At 42.3% G+C, this 19,879-nt stretch overlaps 1 protein-coding gene across 2 annotated transcripts in view; it reads right to left on the reverse strand.

Annotated features, from left to right (window-relative positions):
• Window positions 1–11,827: 11,827 nt before the first annotated feature.
• Smc1a (structural maintenance of chromosomes 1A) overlaps window positions 11,828–19,879 on the reverse strand; it is a 44,501-nt gene continuing 36,449 nt past the window's right edge. For both annotated transcript variants that reach the window (XM_048441632.3, XM_048441633.3), the window contains 6 exons: window positions 14,911–15,067; window positions 14,349–14,503; window positions 14,079–14,230; window positions 12,773–12,842; window positions 12,442–12,552; window positions 11,828–12,097 (listed from right to left, as the gene is read on the reverse strand). In XM_048441632.3, the coding sequence (XP_048297589.1) occupies window positions 12,014–12,097; window positions 12,442–12,552; window positions 12,773–12,842; window positions 14,079–14,230; window positions 14,349–14,503; window positions 14,911–15,067 (729 nt within the window). In that variant the 3' untranslated portion in view covers window positions 11,828–12,013. The remainder of the gene's footprint in view (window positions 12,098–12,441; window positions 12,553–12,772; window positions 12,843–14,078; window positions 14,231–14,348; window positions 14,504–14,910; window positions 15,068–19,879) is intronic.

Raw genomic sequence — 19,879 nt, forward strand, 5'->3', positions numbered from 1 at the left:
ACAAAAGAAAATTGTGGTCCTACTCCCACTGCACTAACAAAGGCCAACAGGGAGTTCAGATTTTCATTCTCACTGGAGAATGTGTTGCCCTTCTCTTCGCACTGGGGCGGGACAGCTAGAACACCCCTTCCCCTCTAGCAGTGAGGAACCCCTGGTGGGGGCATCCAATGGTGGCTGCATAGAGACCTGAATATTTCTATACCCACTAAATTAACAAGGCAGGGTCTCTTCTTCCACGGTAATAATAGTGTCTGACAATGGAAGCTAAAACAGAATACTAGACTAAGATTCGATGTCTCATAACGCAGTAGCTAAGACACCCAGCTCTCAGATGACAATCACTCACCATAACAAGAGCCAGGAAAATCTTAACTTGAATGAGAAAAACAAAACAAAACAATAGACACTAGTACCAAAATGACAGAGATGTTAAAATCATCTGAATAGCTTTTGAGGACAAGGAGTCACCATAAAAATACCTCAACAATTAGAAATAGTCTCAAAACAACTGAGGTGATTCAGCGGGTAAAGGCACATGCTGCCAAGCCTGATGACCTGGGTTTGATCCCAAAGGCTCCCGTTGTGGAAGGAGAGAACTGATTTCCATAAGTTGCCCTCTGACCTCCACATGTACACTGTGGAACACATACACATGCACACATGCACGCACACATGCACACACACACAAACAATAAACAATGTGATATATTTTAAAAATAGTAACTGTTAGCAAGAAATAAATATCTATGGGAAAAATCATAGAAACTTTAGAACTGAAAAATATGAAACCCCAAATAAATCCTCAGTGGATATGACAATGGCAAAATGGGGGGGACAGAATGAGGAATTAACCTAAAGACAGAAACATAGGTGTTTCCCAATTTGGGAAATAGACAGAAAACAGACTTGGAAAAAATGAGAACAGCCTTAGGGCTATAAGGCTGGTATAAAAGATATGACATTGTGTATGAGGATTCTGAAAGAAAAGAAGGGGCTGGAGAGATGACTCAGTGGTTAAGAGCACTGACTGCTCTTCCAAAGGACCTGGGTTCAATTCCCAGCACCTATATGACAGCTCACAACTGTCTGTAACTCCAGTTTCAGGGGATCCAACACCATCACACACAGGCACACAAGCAGGCAAAACACTAATGCTCATAAAATAAAAATAAATTAAAAAAGGAGAAAAAGCAATGTAAACTGTTATGTCTAAAACAATCAGACTCACTACTCATCAGACACCATCAAGACAGGGTATTAGAGCCCTGTCTCGAAAAACCAAAGAGCAAAAACAAAACAAAACTGGGTATTAGAAGACAGTGCAGAGAGCTGGGTATAGTGACACACACTTGTCATCCCAAAGTTTGGGAGCCTTAAGTAGGAGAGTCACATGAGCTCAGAAATCCAAAAACAAGCCTGGGCAGCATCATGAAAGAAGTTCCCATCACTCACCCTCTATATAATGGAGCAGTGCCTTCAATGTTGAGTAGGAAAATGATACAAAATCTCAAATTCATAGCCAAGTATCACAATAAAGATATTTTCAGAATGTAAAGGAAGATTTTTCCAATAAGAAATGGCACTCACATGTTGAACGTAGGACCACGCAACAGGAGAAAAACCATGCCTGGTACTGGAAACTGAGCCAGATTCTCCAGGCTAATGTGGTCATGTACCCTAGAAATGAATCTACTACCACTTCTTTGCTAGAGCAGCACAATTCCTTACTTCATTCTAAATATTATCCCTAAGCCCACAGATAAGCGCAGCCACCAGCCCTCATCAAAGAAGCTTCTCTTTACAGCAAGTGGAGACCAGCACAGGAAACCACAACTGGACATGATGCAGAGACCAATAGACCACGGGGAGCCCAGCCCCAACAGATAGGCCTCATCACAGCTCCTGCATCTACGGCTCAGCGAACACCATGGGGAACAAGAGGAGGTGTAAAGTGTGTAAGAACCAGAACACCAGGAACTCTGCTATGAAACAGTCTCTCCTAGAAAGGACTGCATAAAACAGGCTGGAACAACAGCAAGATCAATGGGCATGTTAATGGTTAATGTAAGAAGGATGTCTTAGGGTTTCTATTGCTGTGAAAGAGACACCATGACCATGGCAATTCTTAAAAAGAAAATACTTAATTGGGGTGGCCCGCTTACAGTTTCAGAGGTTCAGTCCATCATCATCATGGTGGGGAGCATGGCGGTGTGCAGGCAGACATGGTACTGGAGAGGTAGCTTGCTGGTAGATATGGTATTGGAGTAGTAGCTGAGAGTCCTACATCTTGCAGGCCACAGGAAGTCGACTGAGACACTGGGTGGTATCTTGAGCATATATGAGACCTCAAAGCCCATCCCCACAGTGACACACTTTCTCCAACAAGGCCATCCATACCCACTCCAACAAAGCCACATCTCCTAATAGTGCCCCTCCCTATGAGATTATGGGAACCAATTATATTCAAACTACCACAAGGCATAAAATTTCACAGGTTCTCATCCCTAGACAGAGAACTACAGGCAACTAATGACTTCTGGGAGGAGTATTAGTCATTTCCATGGATGAGCCCCCTTATTGGTTGTCTAGTGTAGAGTGGTGAGCCGTTAAACCGCGTGCAGTCCAAACAACAAAAACGGAGCTGTATATTGTGTTTATCTATTTTGAGCATATGCATATATATAAAACAATGAAGAAAAAGAGGCTAGTAGCTTGAGTGGAGGCATAGGAGGGGTTCAGTGCAGGATGGCTAAGTGGATCTGAGGGGAAGAAAGGGAGGAAGAAAAGTAATGCGATTCTAATTCAATTAAAAACAACAACAACAATAAAAAACAAAAGAAATTTATTTTCTTTACAGCCTTTCTGAGAAAGCTATCTGAGAATGTGATCCATCAAAACAATGGTGGGGAAAGAAGCATTCAAAACCGAAACCCTAAGATCGAATAAATGGTAGATGTAACCATAGAAAGTAGTAAAGTGAGATTCTAAAATGATAATCCATACTTGAAAAAGGAATGAAGGTCCCTAGGAAAAAAGACTCAAGGGGAGGATGGAGACAAAAATCAGACTTGGTGGACTATTTTTTAAAAGTATAATTTTTAATGCAGTGGAGATTTTGAAATGAAAAAGAAGGGAATGCGTGATAAAGCAATGAGGTGGAAGAAGTAAAAATAGAAGTCGGGAAAAACTAAACTTGCTACAAAGCAAAAATTCATTAAAATATACTGGTTGGCCGTAGAAGAAAGACTATTTATTTAGTCATATCAATAGCTGTATATTGCTCTTTAATTTTGATAATAATACTATAGACAAAACACCACAAATCATAAATAGCAATCATGATAACAGAACAGAATTTAATCTACCACCATCACTTTGCTAGACCAGTTTTGATAACATAAAAGCACAGAAGACAAGATGTGATGTGGTGGCCATAGAGCAGGAAGAGCAGGCACCCCAAGTCATTTCAGCTGCAAAGCAAGTTTGAGGTCAGCATGGGCTACACTGTCTCAAAACAAAATAAAACAGGTGCACGTGAATAAATAAATAAAACGCAACAACAATGAAATAGAGTGCCTTCAACATGGCTGAGTAGATAAAGCTTTCGCCACAAAGCCTGAGGCTTGAGTACAACCCTGGAATCCACATGGAAGAAGGGAGAACTGACTCCTGAAAATGGTCCTCTGACCATCCTGGACTGTGCTGTGTGTCCTCATAAATAATTTTTTAAAATTTAAGTCTCAAAATAGATAATTGTCCATGTGACAGAAGTTGGAACATCAACAGGGAGAAAGCTAAAGGAAAGACTATTTTCTAATTTAACAAAGCTCGGATCAAAAAATATTGTCTCAAGTCAGGTATGATGACGTATGTTTGCAATCACAGCACTTGAGAGGTGGAGGCAGAAGGATCAGGGGTTCAAGGCCAGTGTCAGCTACATAGTGAGCTCAAAACCAGTCTGGGTGATAAGAGACCCCGTCTCAAAAGCACCATGAACAACAAAAAACAAACAACGGGAAAGGAAAGACTGTCTCCAGTTCATAAAAAATAAAACATTACTGAAATTCAGAATGTTATCCAACAGTGGAGTGAAATTATATTAGAAATGAGAAAGATAAACTTGGTGCAAATGTCCTCAACTCTCGTTGGTCAAAGAACACCAATGTGTATTGTGGTCAAAATGCCCACAAGGATTCTGAAGAGATGACTCAGTGGTCAAGAGCCCTTGCTACTCTTGCAGAGGATTTGAGTCCCAGACCCCATAGCAGACAGTACAAAACTGCCTGTAACTGTAGCTCCAGGGCATCCAGGTCCTCTTCTGGCCTCCATGAGGACATGCACACGTTTGTACACACTGAGAGGCACACATGTACACATAAATGAAAATTAAAATTAAAGTACCGCTTTAAAAATTTTCTCACAGTACATTAGTTAGGTGTGGAGTTAACAATCAGAAAAAGAAAAACCAATCTGAAATTAGGTACCAAAAGTGCGAGTGTGCAGGGCAATGGACTCTTGTTTTCCATAAGACCTTCTGTATGATTTTCTAAATAATGTGCCTGCCTGCCTTACCTCATCTTTAAATGAACGTTTGATTTAAAAAACAAAAACAAAACTTAAAAGCATAAAGGATACTCCTGTCCATGAACTCTCTGTGCCCCCCACATTTTCTTGTCCCTCCAGACTTTATGTAAGAGTTTGGAAAACTTCGCAGTCTCTCTCTGTCTGAAAGACAGCCCCTGCTCTAATCAAACCGTAATATGTTTTTACTTCTAGCTCCCTGCTTAGCTCCTGAGCTCAGAAAGCCCATCCTCATTTTCACCAGTTAGAACCCCCCATTCTTAAAATCCTTTTATTTTATTGTGTGTGCATTGGTGTTCTGCCTGCCTGTATGTCTGTGTGAGGGTGTCAGATCTTGGAGTTAGACAGTTGTGAGCTGCCATGGGGATGCTTGAAGAGCAGTCAGTGTTCCTAACTGCTCAGCCATCTCTCCAGTCCCTATTCTTAAACTCTTAACTGAAATCCTACCTTCTGAAAAAAAATCTTGGTCTCTAACTAACAACTTTCTATTGATGACACTCATGTACACTTTATTCACATACACAATTTAGGTCAGTGCTTTATGCCCCCAATCTTTTTGTTTAGTTGTTTGGTTGGTTTTCGAGACAGGGGGTTTCTCTGTGTAACCCTGGTTGTCTGGAACTAGCTCTGTAGACCAGACTGACCTCGAACTCACAGAGATTCACCTACTTCTGCCTCTTGGGTGCTAGGATCGAAAGTGTGTACCACAACTGCCTGACCACCCCCAGTCTTCTTTAATATCAGGTGCCGGACTGAGATTCCTAATGTATCTGTAGTCGCTTTTCTGTTTCAGACCCTCCTACAGCTTCCCCATTGGTCATAGGATAAAAGCTAAGCTGGATTGCAAGGCTTCCACCAGTTTTACCAAGGCATGGACCAATACTACCTACCCTCTGAAGCCATGAACTTACACATTCTCTGCTTAGGCAGCTCCCCATAATGTTCCTTTGTCCCTTCCCAGATAGCAAGCACCAACTCCTCTTTTAAGACTCCGCTGAAGAACACCCTCTTTTATAAAGGTGTTACTGAGCAATTCCTCCAACCCACCAGACTCCAGGGAGAACCACCCAGTGCTTTCTATAAGCTCGCCCTGCCCCATCTAGACTTCTGTTATATCATCTGCTACATTTAGTGCACTCCTCTGAGTCACTACTTAAGCTGTGAATTTCTGGAGGCCAGAGAACTGAGTCTAGTTGAGGGCCTGATACACAGAAAGAAATTCAATATATGCTTGTAGAGCAGATGAATGGAAAGGGGGGGATGCAGGAAAGAACAAATGAGTAAATGTTCAAATCGATGCACAGAGTAATAACCAAAAACAATGACTTAGACAAACGAGAAAATCAACAAGTAAATGAGTGAAAAGCACATGAGAAAACGAGGGCACGAGGGGAAGAATGGATCCTCACCTCCGTGTCTTGCATCAAACTCACCAGGAAGAACTTCCCTGGCTGTCACACATCAGAAGTGCACATGTGTTAACCTCTTTTAGATTACAAGAAACACAGACACACTTGCATTGGTGATGGAAATTTAAAACATCCACAGGCAAACAAGACAGGAAGGGCTTTGCAGGCAAACTTGAAAATGGCTTTTGCTCCAAAGCAGCTCAGAGCCTGGCTTATCTTGTCACCCCCTCAGTTGAGGCATCTGTTGCTCCTTTCTCTAGTGCCTCCCAAAATGGTGACTCAACTGCTTTCCGGCTGTATTTATTCTCCTCCTACTGCTACTGACTAACTTCTCTCTGCTCCCCTGTCTCTAGCCCATGGCTTTCACTGCCTCACCTCTCCTAGGACTTTCTGTTCATGCTGCTTTGTGGATTTTGGGCCTTTGACTTCTATGAATCCATGGGCTCTCTTCGTTCACTTGTTGGTGCCCCCCCCCCCACTGCTCCTCCTGTCCCATTGCTTTGTAGCACATGGTTCAAGTCACCAGGTCGCTCGCTCCTCCTGCAGTGTCATCACCTCTCTGCCTCATGGATCATGTATATGTACCCAAGCCTTCTGCTGCTTCATGAGTTTTACATAATCAATGTGTCTTGTGGCTTCTGCTATATCATGGCTACTATTGTTTTATGGCTACTGCATCCTTTAGGCCCTCGGTGCCTTGCTGCTTGATGGCCAGCCCTATGAACTCATGATACAAATATCTCACAACTTACAATTTTTGAAAAGATTTTTTTGTTATGTATGTGTTGAGTGCCTGCATGTATATATGTGCGCCATGTGTGTACCTGGTGTCCACAGAGGCCAGAAGAGGGCATCCCCGGAAACTAGAGTTACATGGGTACTGGGAACCAAACCGGGGTCCTTTTCAAGAGCAGCCAGTGCTCTTCACTGCTGAGTCAGCTCTCCAGCCCTAGATTTATGACTTTTATGACTTCTACAGTTTTGCTGTTGCCGTGTAGCTTCCAGCCTCGGTGAATTCTAATTGTCCCCTTATTTTGAATACCACAGATTCAACTTCCCTGAAATATCTATTTTATATCTATATACCATTAGATATGCCACCCACATAAGATGGGATCCCCACAAGATGGAATCCTTACTCCAGTCCACTTAGTAGGCTGCTAAGCAGTCTAGAGATTTGCTATCTTGGTTCTGATAATATCCTAATCTAGTCATCTGCATTCATTGCCTGTGAAGTCACATGGTACCGAGTGTGGCAACTTACATAGAGAAACCCCTTAGAAGGAGTAAGGCAAGTTTCTTTTTGATGGTAGTATAATTGGCAAGCATTGTTCGTCCTGCATATACATCATCTTTCAAAGCTCAACCTAAGTCCCACCTTCCTTACCATTTCTACCTCTCCTGACTAGAACCTGGGGTCCATTTGTGGCTCCAATACTTCCTAGTAGTAGGACCTTTGGGAAATTAATTTCTCTTCAAGGATCTTAGGAATTATCAGTCTCTTGTATAGGTTATGTATACTGGGCATCTATTTATATGCTATTGGATAGTGATACATCTTACCTGGGGGGAAAACCCTCAGAATATTTTATGGGATTAAAGAGGGAGTTGGAGTCCTGGCTTGGAGGTACACAGGAGGTGCTCAGCCACAATTGATTGTACTGGATGGGGAGATCAGTGACTGGGGGATGCAGGGAACTATACAGTCCACAGAACGCTTAGCTTGAGGGAGGAGTTCTAGGTGCTGAGGAAGCTAAAAGAGGATTCTGATTCAGAGATAGCTGAGGACCCCACAGCTGGGATAGAGTAGAAACATGGCTATTCATATAGCTCTGCAGTCACCAACCACACCAAAATTAATCAAAGTACATCCTTTGGAAACTAATGTGTCTGGATGTTCTGCCTGCATGTATGTCCACGCACCACATGCATCTCTGATGCTCACAGAGGCTGCAAGTGGGCATTGGTCCCTGAAACTGGAATTAGACAGTTTGCAGTATTATGTGGGTATTGCAAATCAAATCTTCATCCTCTGGAAGAGCAGCCAGTGCTCTTAGCTGCTAAGGCCCTCAATTCATCTTAGTTCGTACCTGGTCACATTCAATCCATCCCCACTGTACTTGTCCATAGTAAACAGACTGGCCTTTTCACAGTTCCTAATCTTCATTCTCTTCATAAATGCACTCATTCATGCATTCATCCACTTGAAATCTTATCAGGTGATTCTGTATCAGTCCCTGAGCTTTCTGCAGGGAATATGCCAGTAAACAAGCTATCTCCAGGCCCGCCCTGGTGGTTTGGCGCATTTGCTTGAGACAAAGTAAGAAACCATTCGTGAGATACTGGCTGAAAAGGACATTGCAACCACAGGTGCATAGAACATGAACACAAGTCATTGCCACCCAAGCTATCTTGTCTCTTTGGCTCTGGAGTATCTTCTACTTAGAGCTGGTTTCATAGCTCCCCCGCTCTCCCATGATCTTTAAGGTACGGTTCCTAAGTCTACAGGACCTTAGTCATCTGGTGAGTAAGCACTTAAGGCTGAGGGCTTACCCCACATGCTAAAATGGAAGGTTTGGAAGTTGAAACCCATGGATGGCCTGTTTCTTGGGTACAAGCAAATATGGGAACTGTAATGTCCCCTAAGCCCAAATTCTAACCAAATACATAAAACTCATTGTTTGGTGGCCTGGAGAGATGGCAAAGCAGTTAAGAGCACTGTCTGCTCTTTCAGAGGACCCAGGTTTGATTTCCAGCATCCACATGATGGCTCATAACTCTAGGGGGTCAGATGTCCTTTTTTGGTTTCTGTGGGCACGTACATGGTACATAGGCAAATAAAACACACACATAAGATAAAAATGAACGTTAAACATTCTTTTAAAAATCATTTTGCTCCTGTTTTGTTTCTGATTACCTTTAGCATCTCTTGCTGCTTTTCCCCACCCCTGTAATCCGTATGCTTCAGTGATCCTTAATTCCTGGGTTTGCCCTCCAGATCTTCATACATACCATTGTCACCGCCTGGAGTTTCCTTCTACTGGAACTAGTGAATTCCTATTCAAGTTTCCATTCAGGTATCACCTCCTGGGCTGGAAAATGTGGTCTTTGGATTTCTCCTAACATCCTTCCTATGCTTCTGACAGAGCTGATTACCCACGGTGCTTATGACTTGGCTTCCAAGTAGACAGTGACTTAACCACTCAAAGGCAGGATAAATATTTGACTCATCTTTATATTCTAGGTGTGCAATACTAAGATTTCCAGAATGAAATGTCTGACTAAAAGAAGATACTAGTGTGGAAAGCACTCAACTCCTTAGATGGAGTCAACCTAGTTCCTTCTCCTTGGGTTCAGCTTCCTTAGAAACACCCCATGCTGTCCATCAGAAAGCAGTGAGCAAGAAGAAAGGAGATCTAAGTGGAAGTCTAGGCTCTATCACTAATCCATTTGAATCTCACCTCCCTGATCCTGAGGACTTTGAAGCACTTGTGTTCCAGTGTGCCAGAGCCATGTCTAAGGCGTCTCACCTAACCCTCTCTATCCCACAACGGAAAGGGCTAGTTATCTGGATTATTATTCACACCTACTGAATCCTATTTCCAGAGGTGGAACCAGAGCAATTTACTTTTGAAAAGTTCCACATCCTTTGGAACATGGGGGTGTGGAAGGTAACTGCTGATTTTCATTACGAACCCTTCTGTACTATTTTAATTTTTACCTGTGTATATATTGCTTTTATCTTTTAAAAAAGGGGGGTGGAGTTCACAAGTGATTCTGATGTATAGCCAAGGTTGCTAACCACCTCTGCAATGGAAAAAGCACTGGAATGAATTAAAGGAAAACAAACTTGGGTTCAAGTTCAGTGTTATCCAGGGCATTTAACCCTTTGTATGTGGGCATCAGTTTCCTCTTTAAGGCACAGAGAATAGCAACTTTAAGAATTCTTTAAGAATCTGGGATGAGCAGGGTGGTGGTGGCGCACGCCTTTAATCCCAGCACTCAGGAGGCAGAGGCAGGCAGATCTCTGTTGAGTTCGAGGCCAGTCTGGACTATAGAGTGAGTTCCAGGACAGCCAAGGCTACACAATAAAACTGTCTCAAAAACAACAACAACAATAAAGGAAACTGAGGCTCATAAGTAACTTATCCAAGTTTCTATAGCTGGGACTAGAACTGAGTCTGGTCCTCAAACTGTGCCTGCATTTGCCAAATGATGGCACATGGGACAATGATGGTATACGTCTTTAATTAAACATAAGCTTGTTTAGTCATGCCTTCTAATATATATTAGAAAAATAAATAGCACATCAAACCTGCAATTTCATGTGTTTTTTGTGTATGCTTGTATGTATGTATGGCATACATGGAGGTCAGAGAACTTGTAGGGAGCTAGGTCTTCTCTTTCACCATGTGGGTCCCAGGGATCCAACTCAGGACATCAGACTTGGAAGCAGGTACCTTTACCCACCAAATCATCTCATTAACCCACAGTATAATTTCTGAAAATGAGAATGGATCCATCCACTCCCTGCAAAATTAGAAATTCTGGGTGACACTATGGTGGAGCCAGTGTCCCACACAGTGAGTACAATTGAGCAACCAGTCCCAATGAAACCTTCCCTCCTTGAGACAGGGTAATAGATTACCTTTGAACTTTCACTCCCCTTGCCTCAGATTCCCAAGTGCTGGTTTAAAGGCTGGAGTCACTGGGGCTGGAGAGATAGGTCAGTGGTTAAGAGCCCTTACTGCTCTTCCATAGGACCTAAGTTCAGTTCCCAGTAGCCATGTTGGGCAGCTGATTAACTGCCTGTAACTCCAGCTCCAGCGGATCTGATGCACATGTGTTATGCACACAGTATACACATAAATAAAAATAATCCAAATAAGCCTAAAAAAAAGGGCACGTGCAACAACGTCCAGTCTGACTCAATTTCCAAAAGTAAACAAAAAAAAGCAATACAGAGATTTAGGATAAATCAAATGGGATGACCTCTGTGACTGAGCAAATGTTAAAGTCATCACACCAGGCTTTATTTCCTCAGCAGTCCCAACAGCTAATGAGGTTAGTTCCTGCCCAGATCTTAAACACGCTAGGCTGACAAGTGGCGTACTAGGGCTTAGTTCCTGACAGCCCAGCTTGGGGCCCAAGCACAGTTATCATGTGTGATTGAAACTACTGGCTTCCTCAGGCTCTCTATTAATCAGATAAGCCCTATCTACGCCCTGGCCCTTTCCCGATAACCAAAGCATCCAACACCTCCCAGAGGTGGTGGTGCCTTCTATCCCTTTACATCGAGGGTCAGAAGCCCTTCCAGGCCCAGGAAGCGCCGACATCATTAAATTCTATGAGATAGGTAAATGTTAGCCCCATGTTACAAATGAGGGAACCAAGGCAAAGAAAGGTCAAATGATTTGCTCCAGCAACAATTAGTTAAGTGTTGTAAAAAAGTAGAACCATCATCTACTCTTAGTCCCTTACTAAACCTTACTAATCTGTCAAGGTCTGGCACAAACGTGAGCTTTCCCACAAAGCATGGAAGTGATAATTCTCCTGTCAAGGAACTTGTGGTATTTAACTAACCAGAGTAACTGGTTACCTTACCATTTCCTTACCATTAAGAGATGTTCACGGATTCAATTCAGTATTTTATACACAGACCCAGACAAATAAAGGGTGTTCATTCTGTGTCAGACGAATACACAAATGAATGAGCACACGAAACAGTGAATGAGGGCAGTTCAGTGACTACCCAGAACTCCTATGAGGTCCCAGGTACTTTTGTCCAGTTGGTGTGCTGTCACCCTGTGCTCCCTTGAAATAAAATTCAGTTATGCTTTTTTAAGTTTGGTATCCAATATTTATTTTGCAAACAAATCCACATGCACACAGGCAAGGACACATGTCCACATACATAAGGGAGCATAGTGAATCAGAGAATTCATGATAATGGGTGATGAGAGAGATTCAGGAAACGCACAGAAGGCCAGTTCTGAGATCCAGACAAGAGGGTAGAATTCCTGCTACTGTTCGTTGGGGTTGGGGTTGGCATCTGGGTACTTGGTAAGGTCGAAGGTCAGGACTTTGCTGATCACACAGTCCCCTTGCTGAAGGAGGAAAAAAAATATCAGGAGAGAATTAAGAAAGGTATACAGCCTGGAACCAGGGGCTGAAAAACTGCCTCCCTATGTATTTGCTTAAAGGCCAGGCAATGGTTCTTTCTGGGTATGGAGAAAGGATTCATTCCTATGTTCCTTCTTTCTTTGCCTACCTCTAAACTTTCCTCTTGTCTTTACTGCCTGGCTAAAGATTCAGGGCATGGCTCCAAAAAGCCTACATGGCTGCTCAGGACCTGATTACCTCCACTCCCTCACCCTCCCACTGCTGCTCTCTTCCTGCCTTGGAAAGTTGGGCAGGAAGAGGGCTGGCTCCTGAGTCCAGCCCACCCTACCTCAGGATAGACTCCAATGAGGCTCTCAGCCTTGGTGTAGAATTCCTCCTTGAGAGAGATGACAATGGCCTGGAAGTTGCAAGTTGACTGTTCCTTGATGTAATTTGCCACCTGTGGGAGGGGTATTCAGCAGAGCTTAAGACCTAACACTTCCATTTTCCAGTCAAAGTAAGGACACTAAGAAAAGGCTATTGCTTATCAAAACAAGGATGACCCAGTCTTCCAGGCACATAGAATAGATGAATAGCTAGAGCACAGTCAGGAATTGATCTCTGAAACCCAGTCCCAATATGGGAGCTTCCCGCCCAGACCTCACCTTTATTGCACTCACCTTGCCAATGTTGGTGTTATCCAAGGCAGCATCAATTTCATCCAGGACAAAGAAGGGGGCTGGCTTATAGCTGAAAGGGAATGAATAGGTGAGCTAATACTAAGTAAAGAGGGTAGCAACAAGAGCAGGCAATCCCATCGCCAGAATAGGGCAATTGCATTCAGAGACCAAATAACCCAACTCTTAAAATTACAGTGGCCTAAGCCCCTGAATTCCCTCCTCCATATCTGGTTCTGTGTGCCACTGTCCCCCTAGGACCATGAAAAACAGGGCCCTTTTCAGGAACTTCCAGGTTAGCTGGGAAGACAACTGTCTCCAATAAGCAAGCTATTTGTGGGTCTCCTATATCCCAATATATCACACTCTGACATTCCTCTTTACCTCCATACATACAACAGCAGGTTCAGCCTAGAATGTTTGTTGGGTTCCTTAGCAAACTTTTCTTTTAAAAAAATATTTTATGTGTATAAGTACTTTTCTTGAATGTATATGTGTGTACCATGTGCAAACCTAATGTCTACAAAAATCACAAGAGGGCACTGGATCCCCTGAAACTAAAGTTATGGATGGTTCTGAGTCAACATATGGGTGTTGGAAACCAAACCTAGCTCCTCTACAAGAGCACAAGTCCTCTTCCTAACCACAGAGCCACCTCTCCTGCCCTCAAAGACTACTCATTTTTTTCTTACCTACCTTTAAAACCTTCCTTGGCCCACCCACACACTATAAGTTAGGTGTCCCTCCTGTGTATACACGCCACCTACACTACTGTCTGTTTATGTGTCTGGCTTCCTCTAGTCTCTGAGCTCCTTAGGCCATAGATCACATCAGACTCACCTGTCCCCAAGCTCCCGATAGGGTCTGGTACAGAGTAGCACTCAAGAAATGCTCACAAAGTGATGCTGTATACTCAAACGCTAAGTTCTAGGGGGTCATATTTAAGTACTACTGGCCTGGGATGGGGAAGTATCAAGGTATGCCAGACATCAAAGATGGCATAGAGGAAGGGGAGGAGAATGAAGAGGTACGTCAAGCTAGATATGTACAGAAAGTGCTTATTAGCCAGAAACCATGTGAGGAAAAGCCTAGAAGTAGAACTAAATACATGCAGGAACCAGGAGGCTAGGTTGAGTGGGTAAGGATAGATGGGGAAGACAAGTCCAAAAAAACTAAGTGCTATAGTAGATAGACAGGGAATCCCAAAACACCTTCACCTATGTAGATCTCTGCATATCCTTTGACCCCAGAGTCTCTGGTTGCCTCAGCTCTGCCTCTTCACCAACTGCTCTATGGGGCAGAGCCTTACCTGTGGATGGCAAAAAGCAAGGCCAGAGCTGCAACTGTCTTCTCCCCGCCTGACAAATTGTCCATAGGCCGGAAGCGTTTGCCAGGAGCTACACAATTGTAGTTGATGCCATCCAAATAGGGCTCTTCAGGATTCTCGGGGCCCAGGAATGCCTAGGGAATGACAGAGGGGATGAGAACCTGGATATGTGCATGGGCATGGTGATGGGAAGAGGGAAGAACAACTGAGAAAGAATGGTAGGAGCTGGTTGCATAAGGGGCTTCAGTCTACCTGGGCACTGCTGTTTCGGGACAGAGCCTTATAGATCTCATCAATGTTGGTAGCCACAGATTCAAAGCAAGCATTGAATCGGTCAAAGCGCTCCTTCTTAATCTGTTCAAAAGCCTGCTTGGCCTTCTTTGCTCGCTTTCGTGCTGCCTCAAACTCTGTCAGAAAAAAGAAGAGCAAATGATGATCGCTCAGAGCCCTGGGTTCTGCCAGGGTTGGGAACCACACCGTGCCAAGAATCACCTGTAAATGAAATTTCTAGGGACAACCTACAACGAGAGAGAAATGCCTGAAGAAAGCCCCACAGGGATCAGAATCCAGTGAGCTGGCCATTGCAACAGTCTAATCCTAGAGCCACAAAAGCATGGATTCCTCCATGAGCTATATCAGCTATCTTAGCACCATCATTTGCTCCCCAGAAAGCGAGTAGATAATCCCCACTGTTTAGGGTCCCCAGCAATTTTGAATATAAAAGTATGTGGAAACAGAAGCTGGTGTGCTATCACAGCACGCCGTTATCACACCTTCCGTCCTCTGCTCCCATCGAAAGCCCAGCGGTTCTTACCATCTGAGGTCTCCTGGAACTTGTCTCGGACACTCTCCAGCTTTTCCATGGCCTTCATGTTGGGGGCAGCAATCCGCTGAAGCACACTCTGCTGCTCATTCAGCTTTTGCTGCAGTGTGTTCATCTCTTGCTTGATTTCCTCCTCCGCCTGTGCATCCTGTAACCCCACACCCAGCAACAGTAAGGAGCACCCGACCCAAGTCTAGACCACCTGAGAGATGACTAGAGCTTGGGGACCTGCTCCTATGTAGGAGGCAAGCTCTTCTCCAGCTTGGCGTCTTTCACAAAATCTAGCTTGAAGTAACTGTTCTGTCACTGGAAATTCTAAGTGAATGTGGCTTTCTCACCTTTAGTTCTTCCTCCAGATCTTGCCAACCTATCTGTCTCTGGAGGAACAGCTGCTAGTAGCCCTCTGTGGCTTAGCCTGAGCCATGAGTCAGCACCATCCCAGGGTGACCTGAAACTCCTCACAGACTGCTCTGGCCTCCACTTACAGTTCCATGATAACTAAGGCAACTCATGCTTTCCTCTTAAATCATTGTATCTGAGCAAATTCCACTCCATTTTGGTTGGGGACCCCTTACAGCTACTGTAAATGCATGTTTGAATTTGTGCCTCACTGCCACTTTTAGTTAATAACTACTTTAACTGAATAGCCACCAAGAGCTGTTCCTGTATTCACAGAATTCAAGGCACTAACAGAGAACACAGCTAAGTAAATAATCAGAATGGTGCAGGATTAATGTAAAGACAGTGACAAGCAGTGTTGAATCAGCACACAAGAAGAGAACCTGATTCAGACTCTGCGGTCAGGGAAAGCATCTGGGCGTGTGTGTAAGTTAAAGCCTACAGGATGAACAGGAGAAGATGAAAGAGCAGACATGGTTTTGTATACAGCTGAGAACATCACAGTCAAAAGCTAGAGAGGAGGTGCCTCATTGGTTATTCACTGAATTAAAAGCAATTCAGGAATAATCAACTTTAGAAGTTACCCCCCTTTAAAGAACCAATATGGCACTATTAACAATTTGTGTGCAGACATAATCATGCTTGTGCACTCACAGAAGCATGCTGGGGAGGCACAAAGAAAGAGAAGCTAGATAGACAAGCAAAGGACAGATTATAAAAGGCTGTACAAAACATACACTTTTATCTCAAAGGAGACCAATGTGATTTAGAGAGCAAGAAGGACATGAATTTATTTACATTTTTGGAAACTCTTTTGAAAACAGAAGAGTTCTGGTATACCTGGAGGCTAGAAGACAGCATTAACTCTCCTGGAACTAAAGTTACAGATAGCTGTGAGCCGTCACATGGGTGTGAGGAACTAAACTTGGATCTACTGTAGTATGGTAAATGCTCTTAATTTTTAAGCTATGTCTCTAGTTCCAAAACTTATATTCCAGTAAGCTATTAAACCTAAAAAACAAAAATCTAAATGAAGTTAATTTCTAATTATGTACAATGAGACTGACACAGTAATTAACCACAGAGACAAGCCCAGGACCAAGTGGACTCAACAATAAGTTTAATCAAACTTATTATTTTTAGGGGGAGGATAGGGTCTCACTAGATAGTCCTGGCTGTCCTGGAACTCACTGTGTAGACTACACTGTCCTCAAACTCACAGAGATACACTAGCCTCTGCCTCCCAAGAGCTGGGATTAAAGGCATGAGTCGCCATACCTGGCAAACTTTAAAGGAAAATCTAATGTCAATACTTGTTAAACTGTTCCATGAACTAGAAAGGGAAGAAACATTAGCAATTTCATCCTTTGAAGCCAACCAGCACTACCATAATGCCAAAATCAGGTAAAGATGATGACAAAAGAAAACTATAGCTCCAATGTCCCCGGCGAACACAGACACAGAAATTTTCAGGAAAATACTTACAAACTAAATTCAAGAACGTATCAGGATCACACATCATGACCGAGTAGGTTTCATCCCAAGGATGCAAGGCTAGTTCAACATATGCAATCATGAACTAACAATAACTATGGCTACCCGTACAGAGCCACACAAGACAGTCCTCGACAATAATCAGTGATAGAAGAGAAAGGTGTTTGGTTGCTCACGGGGCCATGACCCTTACTGCTTATTGAGCTTCTGAAAGAGGTAAAATCATTTTCTTCAGTTATGTACCCAGTGCTGAGACCACCAAGCTCCAGCCAGTTCCAGCAAGTAGCTCCAATCTGTTCATTTGGACAGCCCCAGTTACTCACCAAGTCACAAAACAAGTAGACATGAACACAAGAAAAAGACTTGTACTGAAGTGGGGTGGGTAGACAGTGGCAGTAAAGAGATGAGAGAGGGTGTGTGTGGTAAGTATGCATTATATACATGTGTGAAATTGTCAAATAACATTTAATTAATGAAATACTAATAACTAAAACACGCAAACCAATAAATGTAACAATGTAATCGTCTTAGATTTACTTTTAAGGTAATTTACTAATTCTTTGAGAATTTCATGTATGCATACAATGTATTTTGATCATAATTTGCCCCACTCTTCACCTTACTCCTTCTAGATCAATGGTTCTCAACCTAAGACTATCAGAAACACAGATATTTACACTATAGTTCATAACAGTAGCAAAATTACAGTTAGGAAATAGCAAAGAAAATAATTTTTATGGTTGGGCAACACCATATGACGAACTAACTGGGTCGAAGTATTAGGAAGGTTGAGAACCACTATCCTAGATCCATTCTCCTCCTTCATCCCTCAATTTCCTGTCATTTTTCATAAATTTATTCAAAATTTTTTCTTACAATATATTTTGTTCATATTCTTTACCCTCCCCCAACTTCTTTCTACCTAGCCAACTTCATGTTCTTTCTCTCTCAAAAATAAAAAAGCAAATCTTAAAAAAAGAAAAGAAAAGAAAAGAAAAAAAGAAAAGAAACAAAACATCACCAAATCCCACTGAGCCCAGTATGTTCTGTCCATATACTAATGAGTGTGAGACCATCCACTGGAACATGGTCCACCTTTCAAATTTATGTTTCCTTAAAGAAACTAACTTTCTCCCTCAGAATTTACCAACCACTAACAGCTCTTTAGCTAGATGTGGGGGCTCCTGTGCCTTTTATACTGGAATGTACTTTTTGCTTTTTAACTATGTGTATGAACTTGTGTATGGTTTATACACATGAATGCTGGGTACCCAGTGGAGGAGAGAGCTGTCAGATCCCCTGGAGCTGGCATTACAGGTGTTCCATTGAGCAGCCTGAAATGGGTGCTAGGACTCAAACTCAGGCCCTCCGCAAGAGTGATGCAGGCTCGTAACTGCTGTGTCATCTCTCTAGCTGACCATGCTAGAATGCTGATTACATTGTGGTCCAGAAGAACCACAGTTGCTGTGTATGCTTGTGCACACGTGAGTGCAGGAAATTATGGGCTTGTGAGCCACTCGACATAGGTGCTGGAAACCAAACTTTGGTCCTCTGCAAGAACAGTAAGAACTCTTAATTGCTGAGCCATTCTTCTAGTCATATAAATAATCTTAAGGACAAATACATGATTATTTCTACATAGATATAGAAAAGACATTTAACACAGTTCAATATGCCTTCAAGGTAAAAGTCTTGAAAAAATTAGAAAAAAATGGAACATACCTTAAAGCAATAAATGTTGTATGTGACAAACCTATGGCCAACATTATAAAATAGAGAAAAACTGAAAATATTTTCTCTAAATTTTGGAATGAGATAAAGAACTCAACTCTATACTCTTATCCAATACTGTGCTCAAAGTCTTGCTAGAACAATAAGGTGAGAGAAAGCCATAAAAAAGCATAAAAATAGGAAACAAAGAAGTGAAATTACTCATATTCACAGACATGATTCTGTTCTTGACCATATACAATCTACCAGAAAACTCTTACATTAAATAAACACTTTCAGTAAAGTTGTAAGATATAAAATCAATATACAAAAGTTAGTAGCTCTCATATATACCAACAACAAACTTCCCGAGAGAGAAATTAGGAAAAACAACCCATACATAATAGCTTCCCCAAAAATAAAGTACCTAGGGATAAAGATGCAATGAAAACTTTAAGGCACGTAAAAAACAGAAGAAGATACCAAATGACAGAGAGAGACCTTCCATCCTCCTGGACTAGCAGAATTTATGTTGTAAAAATGGCTTTTATTACCAAAAGTAATATACAGATTCGATGCAATTACCATTAAAATTCCAACAACATTCTTCACAGGACTAGAAAAAAATTTAAAAATTAATGCAAAAACACAAAAGACCACATACAGTCAAAGCAATCCCAAGTAGAAAGAACACTGTTGAAGGTATTATAATATCTGACTTAAAATTGTATCACACCCCTAGTTAGGAGCTTTTGGCAGTTGATAGCTGCTAGGAGAGAAAGAGCCAGTTTTCTCCAAGGGGATGACCCCTAGCAGCCTGATCACACTGTAGTAAAAGGCCACAGGTCCAAGAATACTGAGGTAGCACTGACTTTATTTGATGGGTTTATAAAAAAGGAAGAGGAAGAAGAAGATGACACCAAGTTGGCCGAGTAGGGAAGGATGGCTGGATCTGAGAAGACTGAGGAGAGAGGGTGAATATGATCAAAATACATGGCATGGAATTTTCAAACAAGGAAAAATATGATCACAGAGCGAAGAAAACAACTTAGTTATGGCACAAAAGAGTAAGACCAAAAGAGTAAGACAAGAGACCCAGAAACAAACTCACAGCTATGGCCACCTAAATTTTGACAAAAGCATCAAGAATATATCTTTTACCCTAAACAAAAAACCAAATCAAAATGGATGAAAGACTTACTTTCAAACCTTCAATTCTGAAAATGTTACAGGTAGATATAAAGAATACATTTGAAGTTACAGGTATAAACAAGAACTTTCTGAATAGGACTGAAACAGCACTGAAAATAGTCCCAAGAACCAATAAATGGGACATGAAATTAAAAAACAGATTCTG

Source organism: Myodes glareolus, chromosome X, assembly GCF_982192425.1.
Source record: "Myodes glareolus chromosome X, mMyoGla1.1, whole genome shotgun sequence".
Classification (NCBI taxonomy): Eukaryota; Metazoa; Chordata; class Mammalia; order Rodentia; family Cricetidae; genus Myodes; species Myodes glareolus.